Here is a 26,713-nt window from a genome sequence, read left to right on the forward strand (position 1 = left end):
ATAAAATCTGTAAAATAATGCACAGCCAATCAGTGTTCATTGTCATTTATTTAAAAATAAAATTCACAAAACATATAAAAAAAAATACAGTCAGACTCAAAAGAGTCTAAGCACTACCCTGCACAGCAGCACAGTGGTAGTAGAGTTGTACTTATAGTCCATTTAGTCACATTTCTACCCAGAGGAGCTCTGGATGGGTTCAGCCTTTCTCGGGGTACAGCCCACTGAAAGCATCCTGGATGGCTCGATAACACGCCAAAGCTGAGGTGTATCCTCCAGCTGTGTCCTGAGGCAGTGCAGCCCGCACGTGGTTCAGATACCTGAGAACACACAGTAGGCTTTGCTCAGTAACACCAGTGAAATATTTTGTAAATACTCTGCCTGACTGGCAGCCTTAGTGCTGATTTTTAAAAGTAGTTCCTGTGTGTGTAACCTGAGTTTAAGTTTATTCTTCATTAAATCCACACTTAAGGTCATTTTTTTCTGGCTTGCCAGGACCCCTTGGCCCTTTGATGAAATCAACAAAGACAGATGTACCCATACACTAACAGTGGAACACCTTGTGCCTAAAAGCCTCTCCAACATGGCTCTATTAAAGTATTATAGGTGTCTTTTATTTTTTAAGTGCTTACAGATGTATGCTGCCAAAGCCCTTTTTCATGTTTAAGCAAAGCCAAAAGTCACTGTTTATTTTCACATTCGTTCACAGACAGAAAAACAGTCGAGCTGTTAATTTAGTCCCCACATCTTGTCCCAGCAGTGGTAGCTGCCCCTCTACAGTGTGTGTATAGGCAGGGCTGACCTGTGTCCCCCCGACCCCATCTGCTCTTATACTTTCTCCAATGTTTTTGTGCATTCAAAAAGTGATCTTTACTGCCTTCTTGTCATTTCTTACAACAAAGCTAAAAAAGCAAAGTCCCCCAGCAACTGAGACAACACGTCTCAGTTACCCCCCCCCCCTTCCCAGTTCTGGCAGAGAGGTCTAAAGCCCTCACACGAGTCTGGCTTTGTGGCCTCTGTTCTCCTGTGAGCTGGGGAAACTTCAAAGTGAAATGAGAATCAAGAGTACAGACAGCACTCTGTGATTTCTATGCCCATTCAAGCTGCTTTACAGAGTAACCCAACACCTGTGGGGAGGCTCAGCAAGACTGACAGAGTGGAGGTGTATGTGAATGAGAGATGGATATGAAAAAAAGGTGTTGGCGAGACAACACGCTGAAAAGATCATATTTTGCTTTGGTGTTTTATGATTCCATGAGGTGTTTTGGTGGTTTTCTTGTAACCCAATAAAATCCTCAGAAAATAAAAGTTGAAACATGCTTGCTAGCGTGTCCATGACAAAAAAACACAAAGTCAAACATTCATGAATACCACATAAGATCTTCGAACAGATAGTGGAAGTGAGAACATGAACAGCTCAGAATGTCAATCAGACCTTGCACACAAAGACCACTCATCACCCACTAGAGAAACAACACACAAGTTCAAAACAGGAGGCCCAGTGATTAATAATAACTTCATTAGGCCCAAGCTGCTGTAGCCTGTCCTTCAGAGCACTTGAGGGAGGTCTTCTCATATGGCTTCCTGCATCAGATGAGTGCTATCTATTGATTATATTGTACTGGGCCTTTTTAATGGTGAAAAAAGTGGGCTATTTACAGCCTGGCTAAGTCTGCTCTTCCTGCTAATCTAATCCCCAAGCTACTCATGTGGTCATTCCTTCCAAGAAAGCTGAGAGCTCTGTGTAACTTTATACCTGCCTGCCCCTAAGGAGAGAGAGCAAGAGAGCCAAAAGGGAACATGAAGGAGAGGGAGGAAGGGGGAGTGTAGGTGTGGGGGTTGGGAAGTGGAAAGAAGAGGAAGGATATGAGGTGAAATCACCTTTGAGTATCATCATCACAAACTCTCTTCTCTTAAACCAACCCTGGCTGCCCTCCGCTCACCCCTAACACCTGGGGTTAGTTCAGTTCTGCTCCATTAACTCAGCGGCTGTATCCGTATCTTCCCATAAAGGCTAGCTGCCTTTATACTACATTTATGCACACATGACCAGCTATAGATGTTTGTGAAGCTGAACGATAAACTCGACTCTATTTTTACATGACTGCATGACTGTACTTGACAATTTCAGCACCTGAGACATGCAACAACAAGAAATAGATTAAACTGTGCTGCACACAAACCTACAAAAACCTCTTCAGTCATAAAATGAGACACACAAACCATACCCTGCAACAGACGCTTCGGTCCCCTCTGACACTACTGTTTCACTCTGCACTAACACTCTCCCACCACACCCCCCGGGTCCCCTCTTTCTCCTTTTCTCTCTGAGGAGTGGACTGCCTTTTTGTTTGCAGGGCACTGAAACCTAAGCCGTTTCGGCTGGTAACATCTTTCACTCTCCGGGCCCCACTGGAGCATTAGCTGCAACTTGATATGGGTCTTTTCAAAGCTTCGTATTATTGGGTAAATATGGGTCACTTTGGACTGGCCCATTATGTCGCTTAGGGGGAGCAGAAAAAGACAAGTGCTGGTGATGAAGACAACTAAATGACACAGTATGACGGTGTGTGTGTGTGTTAGACTGCAGTTGCCACAAGGGTTTTTACATCAACTCAAAGGAGTGACATAAACTGCTGTAATACAACAGCAGAATTTGATTTTTCATATTCGCAAAAGCATGATGGCTGATAAAGTGCTTATTTTTACCATCTGGTATTACCCTTTTCTTAAAAAAAAAGCCATGTGCAGTTGGATCAAAACTGCTGAGAGCTAACAGCATTTTTCCACTTGGGTCTGGAACCCTGAATACCTGGGCAATGTTGCCTGCTAATGCTAATAACGGTCAGAGTTTTCCTGACGGGACCCCGAAAGTATTCCCTACTACTGCTGCCTGGAAAAAACCACAGAGCCACCATCTCTAATTCAAAGTGAAAAGATAAGTGGTGAAATGTTCCGGCAAGTTCCACGTGATTTCCAGCTGAGAATGTGTGGCTCCTCTTTGTGTTTGGATCGGCACTGGTGCCGCCCATTGAAAGGTGTTTGGGTTCTTCAGGGAAATATCTGTGAGGCCAGGACTCCAGAGGGAAAACAGTAGATACCAGACAGAGGTGCAGGCTGCGTTGGGCCTCTTGTCTAGACTCCATGTGTTGGCTGAAATTGGATTAAGAAAGGCTGTGGAAGCCCAGGCTTGATGGAAAAGAAAAGAGGCCTGTAATGCTACAATAGCTATTTCAGTGAGCAGACACTTAATCAACATACAAACCACAGGGCAGCCACACAGGACAGAGGAACAACCTGAATCAGTCTTAAACAATGCTCACGGTACAACTACAGCATGCGGCTTGGCTGCTTTCATACATGGAGGCTTTATGTTCCTATTCACCATACACCAAGTTCAATGAAGCTATACTGGCTCCTGTGAAGAACAGCAGACTTGAGGCAGCAGCTACATTAGAATCCACACATTCTGAAGTCCATCAGCTTCTTTCAGTCTCTGCACTGTTCTGAGACCAGACCTCAGCTTGGCACCTGTCTGTTCACAGCCCCTTCACTGTTGCAGGGTCAGCATTTGTTTTTACAGCACCAAAGATCTGAGGCTTGCTGGACCCAGCCTGTCGTCAGCATGATTCATGACCCAAACAGGGTACAGTGACTTTCAGGCTGTTTGAGGGAACTCTGTATTCAGATGAACCAACTGTAGAAAGGAAAAAAAAAGATGTCTACAAAGATAAATCAATAAAAGCTATCCTACAAATCTTGCTCCAAGGACTGGAGCCTCATTAGCTATGTTTATTAAAGCAAGGGTGCTCGGTCTGATGTGTTGAATGCACAAAAAGGGTGACGGACAAGCACAGGACAGGCAATATCTGAGCAGAGGTTGCCATATACTTTTTAAAGGCCAGTATCGAGCCTGCAGGAGGATGGTGTGAATGTTCGGAAGTCTTCCTTTAGCGCTCTGCTCCAGCAGCAACTGAGGATTCCTGGCCTGGGAATGATGGGAGCTGGAGGGGGTTACAGAGCCACACACCTGCCAGATGATTTGTCATTATAGAGGGGTCAGCACTCAGCTGTCACCCCCTAATCACCCATCCTACCCCTCAAGTCACCCCCCCTTCACCCACTAAACTCCACTCCAGTCCTCCCAAAACACCCCCTGCATTCCTGATGCAGCTCCGGTTTCACTCACAGCACTGCTACTCCATCTGCCCCTCCTTCTGACACTCTGCCCTGAGAGAAAATGTACCCCTGTGAGAGACAGAGCACACTGAGCACATTGTGTGGATGTGCAACATGTGCATTTGCCCCCATGTGCGTCTACACAATCCACATGCACGAGAATACATGTTTATCTAAGGGCAGAGTGGTTTGTATCGATACCAAAAGTCGAACTGAGGGAACAGAATTTTACCAGCAGAGAATGTGTGAATTGGTCCAGGCTGCAGTCCAAAAAGAAAACCCCCGCAGACAAGCCAAACACTGAGAGCTCTCACAGGTATACTATATCTGTCAACAGCAGTCTTTCATCACTATGGGTCATAGGTCACACTCTTTTCCATTGAATGCAGCTTCCTCTGGGACATGCAAGTGTCTGAGACAGATCCTCAGCCATTAGCCTACCTACTGTCTGCCAGATTATCTCAAGTTGTACTCTGTGAGTGTGTCTGATGGGGGCTCAACGTGCTTACATCACATCCTCACAAACCTACAAACCCCTTATCAGTTATCATGTGTCTTATCATCACCACTGACAGGCTGAGTCTGCCATTCTGCATCCCAGAAGAGATGTGGAGAATGAGTATTGCTAGCACTTACTTACTTAAGGGGAGAACATGTTCAGAGTGTTAACAGAAGCTTTGGGTGACACTTGACATTAACACTTATAGAAATACATTCTCATGTAGAGTGACTGACATGAAGGCAACTTGTTAGCACCAGTGATAATTAGGAGGTACATTTTTTTGTCTACAAAAGACCGTTGAGGTGCTTACAATAAAAGCATATTGTGCAACTTTATTTCCTGGTCAAAGCACCAACCTGTCACTACTCATCCAGAGCTTTTTGTATTTTGGCCCTGCACCACCTGTGTCTAACCTGATGAGGGCAGTGGAGGCTGACTGACTGATATACTAGGTCAGTGGCTAAACACACCTAATGGCAGGACTGTGGGGCTTGAAGAAGCACCACACACCCACCTGACAAACAGAGCATCTTTCTTTCGTCTCCTGAGCTGCCACTTGATAACTTTGCCCCCTGAAGAGCATGGGAGAGGAGGAGGGAGGCAAACTGTACTGAAGAGGTAGGATAATGACATGACATCCCTGTCATCGTTAACCAAATGGAACTACACACAATGGAGGAACATATGCTGACCAGTGAATGGCTGCTGGCACAAGGCACACCCATACACTCACACAGCAAAGGAGCCTCGACAGCTAGCTGTAACATTCAGGGAATAGATCACTGAGGAAGAATAGAGTTTTCCCTTTAGGGGTATGACACCGCAGGTATCAGTTACCAAAGCACCTCGAGCACTGGGAAAAGCCAAAGAAGATTTCAATTAGGGAGAAAAATGGTTAAAGAGTAAAGGACGGGGGTGGGAGGTAACAAAAGACAGGGGAAAGGTACAGTAGGGGGAGGGTCATAATTCATACATCATAGTGAAGTACCTCCTACACCAAGGTGTGTGCTGCAAGTCCCCATGGCCAAGCCACACATGATGGGAGTTTGTTTAGTTACTGCAGCTCTTAAGAGAGGAAAATGAGCCAGTTAATCCCTCTGTACATTGCTGGGCCTTTTGCCCCAGGGGTGAAGAGCAGGGAAGAGGCAGGTCTATTTGTGTGTCATACACACACACACTAAGTCTGTAGGGAAACTCCATTTGTCTATGCATAGTTATGAGTAGCATCAGGCTCAAAATTGAAGCATGCAACCTTAGACAGTGTGTAGCTGCAAACCTCTACATAGATCAGTAGATCAGTGTGTTAAAATAGTCAGGAGACATCACCTCATCTTCCACTGGTGGTTAACCCTGCCACCTCTAGGCTGTGATACAAATAAATCTAGTAGCAATAGAGAGGCTGTTATCCTTGGAGTTCCCTCCCCAGTGGTGTCTCCTCCACTGGCAGTGGCCTGGTATGGCCTGGCATGGGTTCATCGCAAAAGGAGACTGCTGGGCGGTCTGGCACACAGCCCACAAAGTGAAAACAATAACACTAAAAGCAGACCTCTTTCAGATGACCAGAATACACACAAGACAAATGTACCTCCCACTCTGTCATTCTGTAATGCTCTCTTTGTTTCTTTGCTCTTTGGGTCAGAAATGACCCACCCACAAGTAAAAAGCTCAGATTCAACTACAGCGTGTGCTTATTTTGACTCATACTTCAAGAGAAGATCAATATTTGCACAGATCTATGGGAGGGAAACAATAGTGATCTGGCTTCCACCAGCTCTGTCTGTTAATGGTCTGTTTACTGAGACAGACAGGATAATGGCCTGGGTGTTGGCTGGTGGAGAATGGGCTACGCTACACTTTGTTTCTGATCTAGTTAGCAAGAAGAAGAGTAAGCATCTATGGTGCAAACAACCTTAGTATCACAGTAAGGTGGTGGTTACATTCTGTGAGAGAAGATGGGGAATCCTGTTGATACAGACAGTTTTGCAAGTCAAATAACTAGCCTCAAGTCTCCACACTTTATAGTCCCTGCACCCTCTTTTGGCTATGCAAATTTAAAATCTGTGTGCTCCATGACTGCAGTCAAGCCTTCAGGTCTTAGCTGTGAAAACACATAAATGGCCAGTGAAGTCCTGCATTGCAGTCTGTAGTTACTGGCAATGCGTGATGTAGTAACACAAGACAGTGACACGTGCAATGAGTCTGTTGTGAGGAAGAATTGAGCATATCAGATATCTGAGAAACCCAGTCCAGCTTTAGGTCTTGCTTATGGTGGCAACCCCAAAGTATGTGAGGGAATGCCCTATTGTTATGCCAAGAGCCAAATAGACTTTTCTCATAAAATTGGACTATCTGGCAAACTGAATATGTTTTTTGGCTTAATGAGAGCAAAAAATGTGCACTGGGACATTATCTAACAGTAGTAAAAGAAGATCAAAGACAACTGCTCTTGAAGGAGTTCATTGAAGGTCACACTAACCGGCGCCTCATTCTTCAGCTCATAACTTAGCCATCAAAGCTGTGTTTGTGTGTGAGAGTGCATGACTATTTGCAGCCCAGAATACGAGACCCAAGACCCAACTCTCCAAGGTGCCATCACTCTGCTCCTGTCAGTCTCAGCACGCCAATGTCCTGGTACTGCACATCAGGTCTCTGATGGTCGCTGAACCTTGACCCATCCCCCCCAGTCATTCTAAGCCCGTCAGATGAATTTGCCTTGCAGGGATCACAGAAGTTGGGATACATGGAAAAGCTATTCATGGCCATTTCTAGAAATTGTTGTATGTACATGTACATACTGAGAGAAAAAGAAGAATATCATGGATGACTTGCATTTTCATCACAGAGGGAGTGGAGAGGGAAAAAATGATTTGTATGCAATTTAAACCTCATATACTCTGATTTAGTGATGCAGAAATGGTTTCAAGAATACTCTATGGGCCATGTTTACTGGTCCTGCTAACTCCCGGAGCCAAATGCCGGGTCACTGGAAGTGCTGCTCTTGGCCAGAAAGGCCAGAGCAAGAAAGATGTACAGTTAAGACTTGGAGTCAGGCCAACCAGGCAGGGAGAGGCCTGTGAAGCTGGCTGCCAGGAACTGAGGCTTGTGATGGCACCATTGACTATTCTTGATATCTCCCTCCCACCAAAGCACTTAACATGTAGTATAAGCCACTACACAAACAAACAAACAGATGCACACACCATTCAAATAAACACGCAGATGCCAAGGGATACGAGGAAAGCTAAAGAACACAGGCAAGAGGAGAACATCACTCAGAGACCCATTAACCCGTGGCTCCAAACCAAGAGTCAGGAGGCGTCTTTTAAGTACATGTTAAACATAGCTAGTCTACGTGTGTGCGCACAAGTGATTTATGTGTAACTTCTCAGTCTCAATATGTGTGCATGAAAAGTCTATGAAAAACAGCGAAAAACAGCGAAAAACAGCGAATCACTTCAAATGAAGACTTGGGGTCATGGGAGTGCAACTAACTGGTTCTCTTTTATTTTAAAATGACAGACGCAGCAAACTGCCCATGGCCATTTAACCCTTCAGAGAGTGACTAGTTGTATTTGTGAGAGAACGCGCCGCTAGGATTACTTCCTAGTGCAGAGGAGTGCATCCCCAGGAGAGGAACTCCAGACTAAACACTCTGTTCATTCAGCTGCTCCCCTTCACCCCACCGACAAGAGACGGATGCCTGACAAGCACTCCCAGCAGAAAACCTCACTTTTTCCACCAATTATAGAAAGCAATGTGAAGTGGAGGAGGAGGAGGCAAAGCTTCAAAATATTATACACACTGGCATTTGGCGAAGCACATTGAGCAACCTCTGTCAGAGAGAGATGGGCTAATTTCAGGGCAACCTGTGCCAACACAAACAACTGTTCTGGCTAGCTTTCATTGTCAGCACTTGAGGTTTCAGTTGAATTTTTGAACGCTCCATAGCCAATTTCTCTTTCCCCTATTTTCCCCCCATATGATTTGTCCTTGTCCAAGATCCCAGTGAGTCTTTCATCGCCTACACAGTCAGAGCTTAAAAATTATTCTGGTAGAGAATATACTCAGATCCAGATGCTCATCTACAACACACAAAAACATAAATAGAACACATTTTTTCTTGTCAGGACACATAGCATTTGTCAACATGTGCTTGTGTGCATATACTACTACAATAAAGGCATCAGTCTGGGTCACTGCATATTTTGGTGTATGCACTTCTATCCAGGTTGTGTCTATCAGCTGGTGCAGAGTCAGCATCAGCAGCAGCAGGAGTTAACAGCTACTGCTTCAGTCTCTTGAGTGGCCTGTGCTGGGATTCATATCACAGTCATGTCAATGTAAACATCATATGTTTCTGTTTGCGTCTCCAAAGCAGTATTTACTTCTACTTTGATTTTGTTTATCAAAGGCTTTTACTGTTCAACATAAAAGCATGAAGCCATGGCAGGACATTTGGAGTACAGACTGTAGTGTTACATTCACAGTCTACTCGTAATTCTTACTGCTCACGCACAGTTCTGGGTTGTGTGCCAGTCAATGAGATGGACAGCACAATATAGCCATTAAAGAAACCTCACACAGTCGGGGTCAAATCTTTTGGTGCAAATCATACACACCTATGCACATCAGGGGAGGAGCTTTTGGATATGTATGTTGTGGGGGTAGCTGCTGAGGTAGAAGCTGAATGGGCACTTTTGGAGGCCCCTGTTGCCTGAACACGAAGCATTTACTCTCCCCTAGTATTGAGGCATCTGTCTTTAATAAAAGAGCCAAGCGCAGTCCATATTTATTCAGGTACAGCTGACAGAGAGGGAGAGACAGTGAAAGAGGCGTGGTCGTTCTTTTTCCTGGCAGCCGTGCAGTGCTCCTGCGGTTTTTTGGGGGGCAAAGGGACAAGGCGAAAAAGACAAGAGACACTGAGACAAAGGGAAAGGAAGAGTGTTGCAGAATAAAAGAGTGAGTTGACGTAAAAAGCATGGCTCCAGTCAGTCCAGTGTTGACTGGACATCCTGTGTTAGAGACAAGCCCTGGAGGCCCTGGGGCCACCAGGGAGGGGGTGTGTGAGCTGCACTCTTCAGTCTCACTTGATGCCTGTGTCTAAGACAAATCACCAGTGGTGCTGCTGTCACAGTGGGTCTTGACCAAGACAAACAGCCATGTTTAAAATAAGTACCTGCCCCCTCACAGCCCCTTCCCTCCCATCTATACACAGTCATATCCATATCTTCTCACACATTCAAGCATATTCCCTTCACAGGTCATAGAACTGGAGCTGTGGTCCAATAGTCTACACACGGGACTCACTTTTCAGTCTCACAATGCTGTCTACATTCACTGGTCTGCACACACACGCACTTGTGAATATTTACCACATCATACAAGTTCCATTGTGACCAAAATGCTGGGACTGCAATTACAAGTGTGACTATGAGTGTGTATGACTCAAAATATAGAGCGGATTTAACAGGAACTGTATATGCATGTGTATACACAAGCCTAATGGTCTATGTATATCACAAAACCTCAAACTTCGCTGAATTACAATTTGCCAACTGTGCAGAAGTGTCAGCACTATTCCTTGCTTTTACTTAAAAGCTCAATGCATCTTGGGAGTTGTGGTTTGAACAGGCCTGTGTGTCGCTGCCTGCAGCCTGCACCAAAGGGACCGGTGTTCCTCACAGAACAGAGCCTCATTTATCTCTGTGGCAGAGTCCTTCCTCTCCAGCATTGGTCCTCCTGGACCCCTGAACTGCTGACACCGGGGGGGCCCCTCCTCTTCCTCCCTTCTCTGAGCTACAGCATGCGGCAAAAATTGTGAGATGTGTTTCATCTGCATATTGATTAGCCCGGCCATAAGAAGTAGAACCTCAGCACTTCACTGAATACATAATGTAAATAAGTGCCAGTTATTCAGCTTAAACTCTCCTGAAATGTTTCACCTTAAGTCTGTGCTTTTACAGTTAATTAGTTAAATGTGATTGCGCAAAAAAAGTCAATAGCAACTTTTATCTGAAGATAAAGTGTAATGAAAGTAGAAATCCTTTATCCTAAACATGCTGACACTATGTTCAAATATGCACATCTCAGCCAAATGAAGGTTAGTGTCAGGGTGAGGCACTGCTCACAGTCAATGTGCTTGCCCAAAAACAATATGACCCTGTTTTGCCTCTGTCACCTAATAAAGGCTGCGCTCGGTGTGTGGGCAGGCTTTAGTGCCAGCCAGTTGCCGTACAGACGGCTGGGCGCTCGGTTGTCTGATGGATAGCTTACATTCGGTGAGGACCGGACCAATGGCGTCGCGGATTGATTGGCCCAAAGGGGCCGTCGGGGAAAGCACTTCCTGTGTGTGTTAATGGACGCTCTTGCAGATGCACTGTGGTGGCTTGTGGCAGCGTGATGGTTGTTATTCCTTCTCCCTCTCCTCCCCCTCATGTAGCTTTCACTCTCCCAGTTAATCAGAGGAGAGTCAAGTGAAATGAGCCAGGCTTTCTAAGCAGACCAAGACTTCTAGCAGCTCCCTAACACTACACATACAATAAGACCTCTGTGAACCATTAGACAAATCTGACTAAATTTGCAATTAATTATTTTGAATAATTGATGTCAATCTTATCTCTGTTTAAAGCCACTAGCAACTAATTCTTTCAAGAAAATTTCCAAAAACTACAAAGGAAATCATGAACGCATTATTAGCTTATCTTCTATTATTCAACTACAGCAACTGTACTCATCTCCAAGATATATGAAAAACTCAGTATCTGTATGGCTAGAAGAAAATCAAAATGACCGGATTCCAGGCAACAGCTGATGTGCAGAGAAAATTAAATAAAAAAGTTTGTACCCGAGTCTGCTCAGATGCTCCAATTCAGGTACTGTCGGCCCATAGGTTTGGACTTGAAGGGGTTTGTAGTGGTACAGAATGTCCTCTATCTGGGGCACAGGCAGGAGAGAAACTGTCTGGCGCTAAAAGAAAAACACAAGGAGACAGAACATTCAACACAGGACAATAATCAGCATTGTCTCAGAATGGCGACACTGGAAACTATGGCTATTACACAAACACAAAAAAAAACAATTTGGAATAAGCTTAATGTCAATCAAACTGTAGCATTAACATGTAGCAGATCCTGACAGACTGGTTTGGAAATGGGAGTCGGACAGCATTTTCACTTTCCCCAGGCACTGCTGGCTTGGTGGAAAAACTTAACTAGCACGATGACTGTGCATGCTTTTAGTGGTCAACATAGTTTGCTGGCAACTCAACAACTATTCCTGATGGAAATCTGAACAAGAAGAAATGAATGTTATTACAATACATGAGAAGTGTGGTCTGGTCGATGAAGAAATGTAATTCCTGATAACAGAGCAAGTGTACTTTTGGATCAAAAAATACTATTGGCTCCATTGAGGAAACCACAAACAGACAAATCAACCGATAATATATAAATGAGGAGAACAGTGAACAGAAAGTGCTTTGTGTATGGGGTTACCTGTGACTATTTTCACTGTCTTTCCATAAATTTATATATCTATGAAATTTAATTCCGCAATGACTCTTGACTATAGTGATCAAGGGAGACATGTGAGACTTCTTAAGGACACTGCAGAATTGTTCGATCTGGGGCAGTGGCATCAAAGGGGAATTTCCACACAACATCAGACCACTATGTTTTCTCCAGCATTAAAGTAATGAGACATAAAAGCCAGAAACCCAGAATTAAAATGATGGTGTCTACACACTGACTATTTTAAAGAGTAGCAAAGGAACTCACAGACAAAGTGAAGATAAAAAGATAAGAGAGAGAGGGCAAAGAAAAAAGTAGCGGGGGAGTATAAACAACAGAACACAGAGGGGAGCTGATGAAAACCAAACTAAACGAGTAACATGTGCCCTGCGGACTCAGACTGCCCGCCCTCACACATGCTTTGGCCCATGCAAGTGCACACACACACACAAAAGCAACCAAAGCTTTGCTGGAAGTTACAAAAGCACCAGAGAGATGCACACTGAGAAGGTGATACATGCAGAGTTTCTTAGCCAAACACAACATGGTGTTGTTGTCATTGCCAGGTCAGCATGTAAGACATTAAGACAGACAAAAAAAATAGACAGGACAGAAGCAAACTTAAGACTTGTACTAATGTGCTTCATCAACAGAAGTATTTTATGCATATGTAACTAATTTGATTTTGTGATTATTCTTTGTTTTGTACCTCACAGTATCACTGACATTGATAATATGACAAACTGTGTCATACACCAGTCTATCCTCTAGAATCACATGCACATTTCTCACCATGCACTTTGGTTTAAAGCACTTTTTTCAAGTTTTGTTGATTTTACCTAATTCTATTTCTCAGACTGACTTTCAACTTTCTAAACGGAACATGTCTGAACCTGTTGCATTCAGCAGTGGTTTATACATGCAGGTGGAGGAAGAAACAGGGATAGTGACAATGGCAGCATGTTAACCGCAATAAGTGGATTTTTCCACTGAAGAAATAATGAAAGTTGTCTACACAGGTATTTTCCTGCATTACTTGCCTATGATATGTACTATAGTCAACCAAAAGTTAGTTCATGTTAGGAAAAAAAATACATTCGAGAAATATTAATCACAATGGCATATTTCCATTCCAGTTTTTTGCACACAATTTCTCCTTCAGAATAGATTTAGATTTCTTAAAACCCAAAACACTAGACATACCCCTCTCCATGGTTTTCACTCAGCCTTTAACCTAAAAGTGCCAGTGATCCCTTAACCCATCCCACCCAGTCAATCCAACACTGAGGAGCCCCACTACTGACTAATGAAACCCAGACCAACAAACTCAATCCCAGTCACAGTCACTCTCCCTTTCTTTCACACTTCTTCACTCTCTCCATCCATCTTCTTTCAGACTTTCAGCACTGTTTAACTCCCCTACTGCGCCAGTCAGAGATGTACAGGGAGGAAGAGGCAGAGGGACAAGCAGAAGTAGAAGCAAAACTCCAAAATGGTTGAGTAGTAGAGAAAGTGAGAGGCAAATTGGGAGTTGCAGATGGCTGACGTGCAGTAAATCAGATTTTTAAGTGACAGAACAGCCCCAACCCCCAGTCTGGAGACATCTATGTTGCATTCCTCTGCAAGGGCACCTTGAAAACTGGCACAGACACATCAGCATGCAACAAGTGTAAGAAAAGAAAAATCAGGTTTTGTGCTTCTGCATATGTTTACAAAAAGTGTAACTTAATAATCTGTATTACACATAAACTGATCCATTAGAAGACAAGCTGACTGACTGCCCATTACACGGAGCCGTGTCCTCTCAGAACTGCCCTGCACTGTCTAATAATACAGTTGAAACTTTCAATCATGAACTCATCACCTCCTATTAAAAGCCTGTGTGAATTACAGCATATGAATGTTGTTTTCCAAATGCTCTGGTAAAAAAAAGGAACAGAAGGAGTGACGGAGAGCAAGAGGGGACCCCCCAGCCAGGCCCAGCAGAGCAGAAATGGCTACAGGAGTAGGGGCCACTGGAACAACGCCACTGAAAGAGCCAATGCAAACATCTGCTTATATCATCACAGAGGCCCATCCTACTACCTATACAACACTGGGTGTATTTCAAGTTTGTGTATGTAACTTGTACTTAAGACTCTTATAATACCCCTGTGGCACTAAAATTTAACACTGGGGGCCATCAATCTCAATAAAACCGCAGGGGAGGATGATTTGAGGAAATCACCATCGCGTCTGTGGGAATAATCCCAATTCTTTTGTATTTGTGTCTCAGGTTCAGAGAATTACAGTGATCTGGTAATACTAGCACCAATTTTTAGGATCTTCAAAAGACTGAGTAAATGTGTCACTGTGCCTACTCTGCAGTTGGTGGAACAGCTGGCTTGGAAATCTGCTCTCTGCTCACTTATAAATAAATATTTTCCTATTATTACCTGGCATTGGTTTTGATGAAAAGCGCATCGGTTGACAGGTTAACTGAATTGTGAGTCACCATTGGAAAAAAATGCTATGCACACAATCATCAGCACACTCCGGGTCCCCTCCTCTCTCTCCTGACTTTGCAGCTCAGTAGGACACGTCAAGGTTGTAGAGACAAACCCATCCATCAGCACCTCCACCACATCCAGACGCACACAAAACCACATACACATACTTGACTCCCAAATGTTTGGGGAGCCACAGCTTAAGAGCCAGTAAGGGCCTGTTCTGAAGAACAAACTGATAATAACAATAGAGCAGGGAGCCCTGCTCAACACTGTATAGCAGATAAAAATAATAAGCCTATTTATGGGCCATCCCATCCTCAGCCCTTACTTCCACCTTCTGCCCTGGCACTGCCAGTGCTTCTGTATGGATAAAGAGCTTTGGGCTGCCCACTGGACCACTGAGCAGCAAGTAGCAAGTGTAAAAACTGCTTCCCACAAAGTGCCTCCCCTTGCCTTACAAGTTTAAATATAACAGCCTGACCAGTAGCAGCTGCCCCAGTGCAAAGCCCCTAAAGCTGACAACTCCTTTTTCTGCTGGGCTGGGCTGGGCTTGCCTTCCCGTGGACAAGGGTTGCTGAGGCCAACCTAAACAGGGCCAAGCCAGGGGCAGGGGCAGAGGTGTGAATCCCACATGTGCTGGTGCCAATCAGGGCTGGTGATTCTCTTTACCCCCCTTCTCCTCATGTCCCCTGTAGCTATCAATTCAAAAAAAGGAAAAACCTAAATGTAGGGCTTATGTACTTTGCCACATAACTGTCATTGCTTTGGTTTATGAAAAGTTTAAATGTCCACATTTTACAGGATAAAAAAACAAACATTAATTTTTCAAAAGTGTGAACAAGAGATATGAAGATAACACTGAAGTAAGTGGGGGTTGTAGTGTGAATATAGTGAAATACTCTGAAGCAAAACAGGTTAGACCAGTTTGTCAGAGCAGAGTAAAGCATAGTATGTAATGCACTGACGAGCACATTTACTGAGCAGAGGTCACTTTAGAGGACAACTTAAACCGAGTAAAACAGGCCTGGGTAAAAAAGCTCATAGCATTTGTATGTGTGTGTTTGTGTTGTTGTGTTGGTAGTCAAATTCCACTGGCTAAGTGTAGGATGGACCAAAGCCAGAGAGAACCCGAGGTTATTTCAGACAGCTACACATCTATGTTTAGGGATAAACTTTCCACCCACATTTGGTTGATTGTGTGTGAGTTGCACTTTGTTTATGTGTGCGTTTGCCTCTTGCTTTCATTTGGTGCCCATGCCGGCCTCGTCAGGTATGTCAGCTGCTCTGTCGCCTGTGACGAGTGGATTGTGCCCCAGCAGTGCTGGAACCTGGGACCTTTCATTTAAGATGGCGCTGAAAGCTGCCCCAAGGTGAAGAGATTCCCTATCGGTCAACTGCTTTCAGGAATGGGACACTGTAGCAGCTGAGTACAATCCCTGAATGCACACACACTCTAAGGTTAGAAAGCTCAACAACAAATAAACCCAACAAATTTAAATGCATCCAAATACAAAAACAAAAAAAATAGGTATTCCTACTCATGTTCTTAATTTAGACGTTATTTTTATGCAAATTAACGTCAGTTCATGTTTGCTCAGAGCAGGTGCCAAGTAAAGTGTCTCTAGTAGCCATCATGACTCTTGTCATCAGGCTTGGCACTGAGGCTGGTCTTATGTGTCAGACATCAACAAGCAACCTGTTTAAACCGTGAATACTCACCTCCCTCCCACACGGAGCGTCTCTTTTGATATTAGCAGACATCTACTTTAAAAGACACTTTATTCTTCAAAGGATGTTTACTAAGACCGGGTAAGGGGGAGGTGTCTATGCACCCGCACACATGTACGAGTGTCTTTTGGTTCAACAGAGTGCCTACAAAGTGAAGGATTAGTGAGTAATTTCAGACCATTCCTAAGGCAAGACCAGGCCCATCCCACCACGCATCACACCTGGACTAGCACTACTTTCCCTCCACATCGACCAAAATCCTTAGGCATCCATTCACAAAATTAACTCTCAAACAAATATATAAAATCAAATAAAATCAGAATGCCAGAGCAGTGCCAACATGACTGAGCTGCATGTTCCCAGCAGACAACATTTCACAGGTAGATGCAGCATTAGATCATGCCCTCTTTAAATAAAGTCTAGAATGGTGGGGAAGCTGAGGAAGAATTGGCATCCCCTAGTTCCACGGACAGCTCAAAGACAGGCACGTATCTGTTTTGACCAGTGAGCACTCACCTTGACCTAAGGGTGAAACAGCTTTGACACCAGTGGCACTAAAAACTTTTAGGTAATGTAAAACCTCAGCTCCAAGTAATTCATCACCACCACAATCAAAACTCTTTTCCTGTTAATGACCACTATATAGACTTAAAACATCTAGTGATAAGAGCTTTTAATGGGGGTAAAAAGAAGCTAGACAATTGTGCTTAAAATTAAGGAAATAAACAAACATTATGAACAGAATTCAAAATATGATTAAAATATAATAAACACACATGACTTTATACATGTCCCACCTTTAAAAGTGTGTTTTTAGTTTCTTCTAAGGTCTGCTAAAGAAAGATTGAATCCCTGCTTGGGGAAAGAGGCCACGGCCTAGCAGATAGATGAATTCCAGCAATCTGCATGAATCTACCGCTCTGTGCTGAAACTCCACCAAGTCAAACACGAGTTGTTCTTATGGACTCTGAGGTGAAGGAAACTCCAAACCCACACGTCCCCCTGACTCAAGTCTCTCAGCCCAACCGAGCAGACACATGGTGAGAGCTCTCCTCCACCAACAGGAGCTCAGGGAAGATGAAGAGAATGGGAAGAAAGAAGCAAAGGAAAAACAGCCACAGAAAAAGCCAAGAGCAACATAATTATGTTGTTTCTCTCTCCATCAGCAAGTTTTAACTTCACACTGCATACAAAGGAGGTGGTGGTGAAACTTAAATCATTTTACATTTGGATCAATTCAAAGCTTTAAATGGTGCTGTATGAGGCAGTTTTATCCTATCTGATGATACCTGTCTATATCAAAACCTAACCCCAGCTTGACTTAAGGCGAGTAGGCCTACTAAGCAGTTATCTCTCCCACGCACCGCTGAACTGTGGGAAGACAACCATACCTTCATGAGGGTAGCTTGGGGAGGCGGGGGGATGATGACACAGCCTATCTCATCACAGTAAAATGAAAATAAACGACTGAAAACCTGAAAGACAGCCAAATGGAAGCTCTCTTCAGAGATGGTATGCAAACTCTGAGCGGCCAAAGCCCTGAGCCCACATGCTCTCCCTGTAGGACCCACCGCTCGTCCAGAGGAATGTGATGACATGACTGAAGGGGTGAGGGCCTGTTCCCACAATGAAGAAGCACCAGACGTGGAGAAACATCCTTCACTTGAAGGTCTAAACTGTTATTGCTGCTCCATATTTAACAAGCACTCCATATAAAGTTTAAATTGCACTGAACTGAGGAATCACACTGAGACCTTCCATGAGTTCAGCCCCAGTGGACAGGGGTATACTATGCGACTTTAACCTGCATGAAGTCATTGTAACTATATACAAGCCCTTCGTTATTTATATCATGTGCTGCTTCTTAAAGCTCTCTATTCTGAACAGCAACAACTGTAAGCGGAGGAAAATGTGCTCAGTATTATTAGTACGATAAATTATAATATGTTAATTACTAATTCAATTTTGAAACCATGTACAATAAAAAAGCTATAGTTATGCTTAAAGTTTTTTTACTTACCATATTGATCCCAGTTGAAAAAAGGCTAGTAGGTTTCACAGTCTGTTTTTGCTGCTCTATTTGGGTCTCCAGCTGTGAAGCACGGACCTTGTGTTGGGCAAGAAGGATGGTGGCAGGAAGCTGAGACTGTTCCTAGGGATGCAAATGAGACATACGTTTAGTGTCAATTTGTAATGTGATATGGGCAGAATTTTTAGCTAAACATAAGCATTACTGAAGCAAAGCCATATTAACAAAACTGTGGTACTGCAGGGGACACAGCTTCAAGTGCACTGTGCCGTCTTCACCTCCATTAAATACAAGGTCGGACGTTTCAATTTCTTCAGTGGAGAGTTGCCAAGCACGACAGTCTAAGAACACAAGCTTGGACGCGCTGTTCATTGAAGGTAGGACATTTTTGGTGTGGTGGACAGCAATAGCAAGACAGTCTGGAGGTTTTTTTTTAGCATTTAACAATATGCCAAAACGATTTAACGGCTTTCCACAGTAATGGGTGTCCTGGTCTGCTTGTAAGCTTTATGCTTATTTGGGGATTGTACTTAATTTACTTCTCACTAAACATTGACAAACAATGCTCATAACTTTAAAAGTTGAATAGCTGCAACCAATAATTCAGTTATGTATTTCAAATCTTTTATTGGAAAACAACAATGGATTTTAATAATCAGTTAGCCAGGTAGCGGCAACATGTAACCTAAATGTGATAATGTATGTATGTGCCCATATAAGAACAGTAAGCCCTCGGAACACAGTGACGTACAGGTGTCAGAGTTTAAGAGAGTTCCCCAAGGGGTTGAGAGCTGATCTCATCTGCCTACAGTCAACAGACCCTGTGCCTTAAACAAACAAACACACAGCTTAGCCTGCTATCTGTGATGGTCCTTCAGCAGCCCACTCTGCAGGAACAATAACTTCCAAAGCCCACAGCTCAAAACAATGGAGCCAATAGGCTTTGGAATCACAGAATGAGAACAATGCAGCCCACAGCACAATGACGGGTAATAAGCTCTTAATGATCTGACAGCCATGAACCCTGAGGGCTGAGAGTGTGTGTGTGTTGAAGTATGTCTGTCAGACATACAACATCTGTCATAATGTGACTTGCTCTTTGTTTGTATGTTTGCAACACTGGACTTGGTCTTTCTATGTACATGCAACATGTATGTATCTCACCAGTTCATCCAGCAGAGCCTGTTTGTTCTTCCTCTTGGCCTGTAGCTGCCTCTGCTCCTCCTGCAGCACCTCCAGTCTCCGCTGCTCATTACTCTGTTGTTCCAGCAACAGCAGCTCCTCCAGCTCTTCCTGCTCTCGTGTCTGAGGAGAAGATGCAAATATTTTACAAAGAAACTATGTGAATCCACACAATGTCTACCAATAACATAGTGCACTTGATCCTAGAATCTGACTTCTCTTTAAGGATAAATTGTTGTTTATTGTTACTGGTGAAAGCATAACGTGAGAAAAAAGGTCAAAAGATCACATACTAGCTTGGCTTTGTTCCTCTGGATGATATCTCTGTTCTCTCTCTGGTACTGCTCCATCTTCAGCTTGGTGTTCTCTACATCGACGTTATTTGTCAGGTTATACACTATAAGAAAAAGATACAACATGTTTGACCCTGTATTCAGTTCAATTGACAGATGATGTGGGGAATTTCCAGGGATTTTTTAACCCTGCAAAAAAAAGATTAAAATAAAGGAGGGCTATTTTTCCTGAGCTCTATATGGGGACATTTTGCAAATATGAAACCTTCATGGTTTAAAAACATTTATTAATGGACTTAGTTCCAGGTGTCGTCTCAGAGGTATTACAGACAGGTGTTTATTTAACATTTGTCAAAGTTAAAATCTGCTTTCAGACCGGGTGGGGGGGGGTCTTTGCAGCTGCACTGGTGGTCACTGGGACAAATTAGCTGTGAGGCTGACTGACCACACCAGATCCAGCTCTTCTACAATACATCCATGCTAAAAGTCCACAGTGGGCTGCCAGTCAAGATGTGTTAACGCTGGCAGAGCTATTCCCTAATCCATGCCCCCGGCTGGCACTAATGCCTGTAAAACTTCCCCTTGATGTCAGAGTAAAGGAGAAAATCATTACACTAGTCTCAGCATGAGGCTTGCAAGCCTGCAGTCCTACCTATGTCCTCCACTTGCTCCAGATAGTCGTTGTATTCTCTCAGGCTGGGAAAGTCAAAATCTCTCTTATTGTAACTGCGGAGAAAGAACATGATGAAAATACAAAAACGTGATGAGAGCAAATATGCACTGACATTAATAGCCTCCATTAAATCAACCATGTATAATACCATGTCTGCATACTGCCTAGAAGACACACATTAGATGTCAATTAAGGGGCTATTAAAGAACAGATAAGCAGGAGAGAAAGAGGACAGGGAGGGGCTGAGAAGTAAAAACCTGGCAGAGAAAGAGCCTTCCCATTTGAGGCCCCCCTGGGGAGACTCATTGTCTACAAAACAAACAGTAGTGAGAAAGACAAAGGCGGCTTAAGAAGTGGGAGGAGGCATGGGATGACACATAAACATGCAGAACCGCACCCCTCACTCACATCTTCAGCACCTTCTTGCGAATCTCCACCTCCTTATCTACGGTCGGGTCTTCGAAGAGCTGCACACGGAAGTTGTTTTTCCTCAGGGGTGTGTCACATTGTACGCAGTTGCCTGAGCCACGCACAAAGAGCATCTCCACACAGTTCTCACACCTGTATAGAAAACAGAAATTACCACTCAGCTGAGCTGGATGTTTTCAGAGGTGACCCTGCTTCCAGGCACCACAGAGTCAGCTCTCATTGTGTACATGCATGGGTGCATGTAGCAGCAGCAATACAGTTTTTCCTCAGAGTAAAGCAAATTTGTAAGCAATCATCAGGGACAATGGGTGATAATGGGGCATATGAATATTTCTTCTGAGTGCTCAAAGATGGCTGGGATTATGATTGGAATGTCGATTAGGCTCCCTCCCACTCTCAGACAAGAGGAAATTAGTCTGACACCCCATCAGTGGAGTGTCTGTCTGCACTGGAAAAACATTTGCTTTATTGTTATTTCAACAGACCTCAGTCGTTCTGCCACGTTTCATAATATGATAAAATCCAGCTCAGTAATTTACAGTGCAGTCTTTCATTATAGGGATGGACTTCTTGTTGAGAAAGAAAACTGCACTTTTTTACAGATTCCACCAATTATCGGACAATTTAAATAACTTGAAATTATTCACATTTAAACGTAATGAACTTTTTTAAAAAGTATAATTTTGTCCATGTACTACACCCAACTTTCTTCCCTTTGTGCCAGAAATTATGTTGTTCCTGACATGGTGCCTAAACGAAAGGAAGCTGTATTATAGAGAGATTTAAACCACATTTTTAAATAGCGTGGAAATGTAAGCTGTTATTGATCAAAGTATTTGCTATAAATCTGTTTAATGGGTATGATTACTTTCCAAGACAAAACATCTAGCAGTACAGCGCAGCTATGATGAGTTTTTCAGGTGGCCTTCAGTTCCTCATAAGTGACCATGAATCACAACTCGTTTCAGTACAGAACATGGCTCTATGCCCAACAAACAGACAGAAGGACTTTTCAGACTAAAATTGGGAATTTCAAGCAAAGCCCAGGTTCAAACAGGAGGGTTGAATTCATGCACCATCCTGACAAACTCTGTGGCAACAAATCAGCAGACCTACCTGAGGGCACAATTCTGAGCCTAACCATCAATCACACCTTTATGCAGGTAGGTGATTACCCATCAGTCACACTCAAGTGAGGAGTGGACACTGAAGACAATGGGAATGTTGCTTTATCCCCCCCGATGGGGTGGAGAGCCTGGATAAACGTTTGCACAGTACACTCTTTTAATTAAGTCTCTGTGGAGCTTTATTTCCACAAGAATCCACCTTCCTGCTTGTGACCACCTTCACAAAAATGTACATCTGGTTTCCAAATGGCACTATCTGCTTTAATGCGCTGACAGTTTTTGTAAAAAAAAAAAGAGCAAAGCTAAGGAGGAAAAAAAAGACAGTATTTGCCATACGTCATTGATGGTATGGTTGAGTCATTTCTTTCCAAAAAGACTGGGCTTAAGACTCTGGTGCCAGGACACAAGTTCTCCAGGGGTTGAGCCTATTAGAACGATCATGACAGAGTCATCCTGCAAGACATTTTACTTCATCAGCAGGATTCAGAGAAAAAAAGGCTGTTTAAGGAGAAACTGCAGAGCCATGGAGTTTAGGTGTTTACACCTAGCATCTCAGATAAGGGTCAAACAAGCCCAGCCTGCTAAGTATGACACCAAGCCGTCCCAGCTATTCAACATGCAGATGAAGCGCAACATCGTCTTACAAGCATGTCAGTTTAGCTTGGCTTAGATGAAGCGGCAACATAAAAATGAAAGCTAAACAATGAACAGAAACATCTGTGTTGTCCAGTTGGTGCTTCAGAGTATGAAGAGTCACTGCTCAAGTGCACCCTGGAAGAGGCAGATGTTCACTGTGGCCTGAGGCTACAGGAGATGTATAGGCCTGGCCATATGGAGGTAGATGGAGGGCTTCAGCTTGTTTCCACAGGCCCACAAAGAGCCCATTCATCAACATGGGGCAAGGAGTGGGGTGCAGCTTGCCCCCTGCCCCATAAATGGACCACACAACAGAACTCTCCAAAGGGGAAATCCTGTATAACTTCAGAGCAAAGAGGTAACCATCTAAAAGGAGGGAGGAGACTTTTATTGTCAATTTTCCATCTTTTTCTGAAGTCAGCCTTCCCTTAGTGACAGCTTTTAGATTGTCTGCCTGTTGTGATTTGTAATCAACAGGGGACCCAGACGTTCTTGCCAAAGCTACATTACCTTACTTAGCATACAGAGCAGACATTTAAGTGAACAGACAGAGCTCCCGCAGCTTGCCATCGCTGTGTCCCAAGGCTGTTATTGCTGACTGAGTGCTCCCGACTCCTCCCTCTCTCACCTGTACTGCTCAAAGCTCCAGGCTCCTATCTCTGCCATCTGCAGTTGTCAGCAGGTCAGGGAAGGGGGTGGTAAGAGAAAGGTAAACAGGGTCCTGGCTCAGCAAAGAGACTCTGCCACCATCACCTTAGTGACATTGCCTGCATCTTTTCCTGGTCCCTTTGCAAAAAGTGCTGGAACAAAACAGCTTGATAGATGTGTATTATATTGTCTACAGCTCATGATCTACATCATTACAGAGTAGTTTTTCATGATCTGCAACACTGCAACCAATGAGACCTGTTCTCAAAATGTTGAAACAATGAAGTCCGCCAAACTAGATTGAACAAAAGCTTATAAGTGAATTAAAAAAACATTTCCAGGAGTATATCACACATGAAATATGTGAAATGAAATATATTTGTCTACTGTTTCACCTAAGTCTTGAAAGTAAATCAGAAGAAAAATAGAGATAGAACTAAAATAACTGATACAACAGTTTAAATAAAAACTCCTGTCATCATTCAGGACTCCCTCCTTTACTCAATCAGTGTGTTTGTCTTGTCAGGTTCACTATGTCCACTTTCCAGTTGCCAAAGTATGCCTAGGCTACAATGTCTGCCTGAACACTGTCAAATACCAAAGGGACACAGTCCCAGTGTCATTGTGCAAAGGTAATAAATAACACACATCAAATGCCCCCGGTGACAGGGATACAAAATGTGCTGTGGCGGACTTTAAATTTAGATGCATGGAGAAGCTTAATAATGCAATGCACTGCCAAAGCAGTCCAGACAGGAATGACTGCACAACTCAAAGAGCAGAAAGCCTATCTCTAGCCTCAGCAAATAGTTATTTTTACCATTTTTTCCTCAAAATATTAGGGCTAAAATGTATCTTTATGGGCTGGAGATGGAGGTGCAACACCTTCTTTGTGCTTGGATTACTGCCAATGTGTTAGTTTGGTGGTTTAATTATGTAAGCATATGTATATAACTTTTAAAACTGATTCTTAACTGTGCAACTAAGACACATGTTCTTGCTTCTGAATATACAGATCTCAATATGTTTCATGAGACTTGCTGCAAAATACTAACACAATTTGAGAGTTCTGCAGTTTTAAAATGATGCATAAATTCACTGCTGCACCGACTCTGAGGAACAAATCCAAGGTGACCTAGGCTAGGACATCTTTCTAAATTGCTTCATTGCAGAATCATTTTAATTTTCTGCATGTAGCCCAGCATCCAGACAGAGGCACAGAGTTATGAGTCCGCTGACCTGATGACAAAGCACGACCACTTCCTGATGGTACGGTCAATAAACAGACAGGGTCGAAAGATGCGCTCATCAAGCCACCGCCACCACTGCATAAAACTCATGGAGAATATGTCCCCTTCATTTAAAGGTGTGTGTTTTTGAACAGATGACAAGGTTATATACTGGTAAATGCACAGCAAGTACTGACTTGTGGCTGATACACAGCTGTGGCAGTTAAACATAAGCAAATACTTGAGTGCATTTGTTTTTAAACGTCACATATAAAATATTGTGTTAAACTACTCTGACCAAACACAATCTACCAAACAAATACAGTGGTTATGTTTATGCTTCTGGATAGTTAGGGAGTGATTTCTGTTTCTACTTGTAGATTTAGACATATAAAAAGTTATTTCTTGGCTTAATTCATATTGATAATAAACTCATTATTAGTCACTCTCCTTTCTGCCATTCTTTGCTTTGAATATAAATTCACAAAAACAAAACACTATACAATAAAAGCACATTTTCACGACCTTCACCTGCAGGAGGCAGGTCATGTGCTTAAAAACTATCCCCGTTACTTTCTAGCAGGCATGATAGTTGCCATGTAACGCTGTCAAAGATGCAGTGAAGCATTAGTCCACAATTAAACTCTGTCAAACCACATGTTGAAGCTGTTCCTAACGTTTCTGCTCAGTTAACACTGTCACAGTTACTGGTGTGCCACATGATAAACACTAGCAAGTGAAAAATGATTCCTAAATACCTTTAACACCATATGAGCACAGTTTTAGCTGCTAGCTCATGTAGCATGAATATGTCCCGTTTTGTGTACGTTCACAAAGCATTTGGCACGAGGCACAACGCTTAATATGGGTGGAAAATATTTATATTATACTCGGTAGCTGCTTTTGAGGTTTCCTGTGCTGGTGTGTGTGTGTGTTTTGAACAATTTGAAGCAAAGACGCCGTGCTGTTTGGAGAATTAGCTGCACTCCTCCTGTAAATACTCACAGCGTGTGTCCACAGACGTTCACCATCAACTTCAGTGACGGATTCCTGTATTTGGTTGTTTTGCATCTCGGACAACCCTGGTCGTCCATTTCTGTCCCTGCCACACAAAATATCACACTTCAGAAAAACGTCAACAACTCGCAGCTCTGCAGTCACTTTCTAAGCGGCGAACTGCTGCGTTACACAAAGTGCGGTCCGACGGGAAACGCTAAAAATAGGAATGGTTCCTATTTAATGCTGACCTCTACTAGGCTACAGCAGTGCTGGTCACACTGTGGTGCAGGCACACACGGGGGGTCCCTGGGGCGTCTCAGGAGCTCTGAGGTAAAAACCGGAGTAGTTTATTTTCACACAGCGTTTGTACTTATATAATATATAGCTGTTTTGATTAAACGTTTCTCTGTACTCACATATTCCATGATCTAAAGAAAGCCATAAACATAATTAAAACCAAAAATCAGCCCAGATGTTGTTCCCTAGAGCTCTGACATCACGAAGTTTCGGGGTGAATAAGTAACTGTGTGTGTGGGGAAAACGATTTATTTTTGAATATGTATCACCCTATTTAGATTGTATAATAAAGACAGAAAACGTTTATTGTGATAAAAACTGTATTAAATGTTCGTTCAATAGTTACAAATCCAATGTATTCAGAAGCTATACTTTAAATAGGAGATGCAGTAAAGGCTATCCACATCTATGTAATTTATTGTCAGTGTGTGAATGACAGTAATTGTCAAGAAACGACCACATTACATTACTTTGCTAAAAGAAATTATGTAAGTTGAGCAATATTTAAATGCCTCCAGTGATAACTGAAACTTAACTAGTATTGCTTTTTTATTTTACATAATATTGTCTTGGGTAGATTTGTAAAATATAAGTAATAAAACAATAAAAATAAAAAAAAGTTTGAGGTCTGAGTCATCTTTAAGCAGATTGAATGTTGCTTCTTTATTGAATATTCAGATTTTATGATAGCAGAAAATCAACAAGCAATAACAAAATGACCATCAGCACTTTAGACGAAGCGATATTTGAAGAAACATTTTCCAC

The 26,713-nt window shown here is 43.1% G+C and overlaps 1 protein-coding gene across 1 annotated transcript; it reads right to left on the bottom strand.

Moving 5' to 3' along the window:
- Nucleotides 1-29: 29 nt before the first annotated feature.
- Nucleotides 30-25,879, bottom strand: mnat1 (MNAT1 component of CDK activating kinase). Its single transcript, XM_028396415.1, has 8 exons — nucleotides 25,658-25,879; nucleotides 20,992-21,144; nucleotides 20,563-20,636; nucleotides 19,911-20,014; nucleotides 19,600-19,740; nucleotides 18,427-18,558; nucleotides 11,526-11,647; nucleotides 30-320 (listed from the first exon to the last, which is right to left on the bottom strand). Exons 1-8 carry the CDS (start codon nucleotides 25,744-25,746, stop codon nucleotides 200-202), a joined length of 936 nt encoding a protein of 311 aa, XP_028252216.1. The 5' UTR covers nucleotides 25,747-25,879; the 3' UTR covers nucleotides 30-199.
- Between the last annotated feature and the right edge of the window lie 834 nt (nucleotides 25,880-26,713).

This window comes from Parambassis ranga, chromosome 22 (assembly GCF_900634625.1).
Source record: "Parambassis ranga chromosome 22, fParRan2.1, whole genome shotgun sequence".
In the NCBI taxonomy this organism is placed as follows: domain Eukaryota; kingdom Metazoa; phylum Chordata; class Actinopteri; family Ambassidae; genus Parambassis; species Parambassis ranga.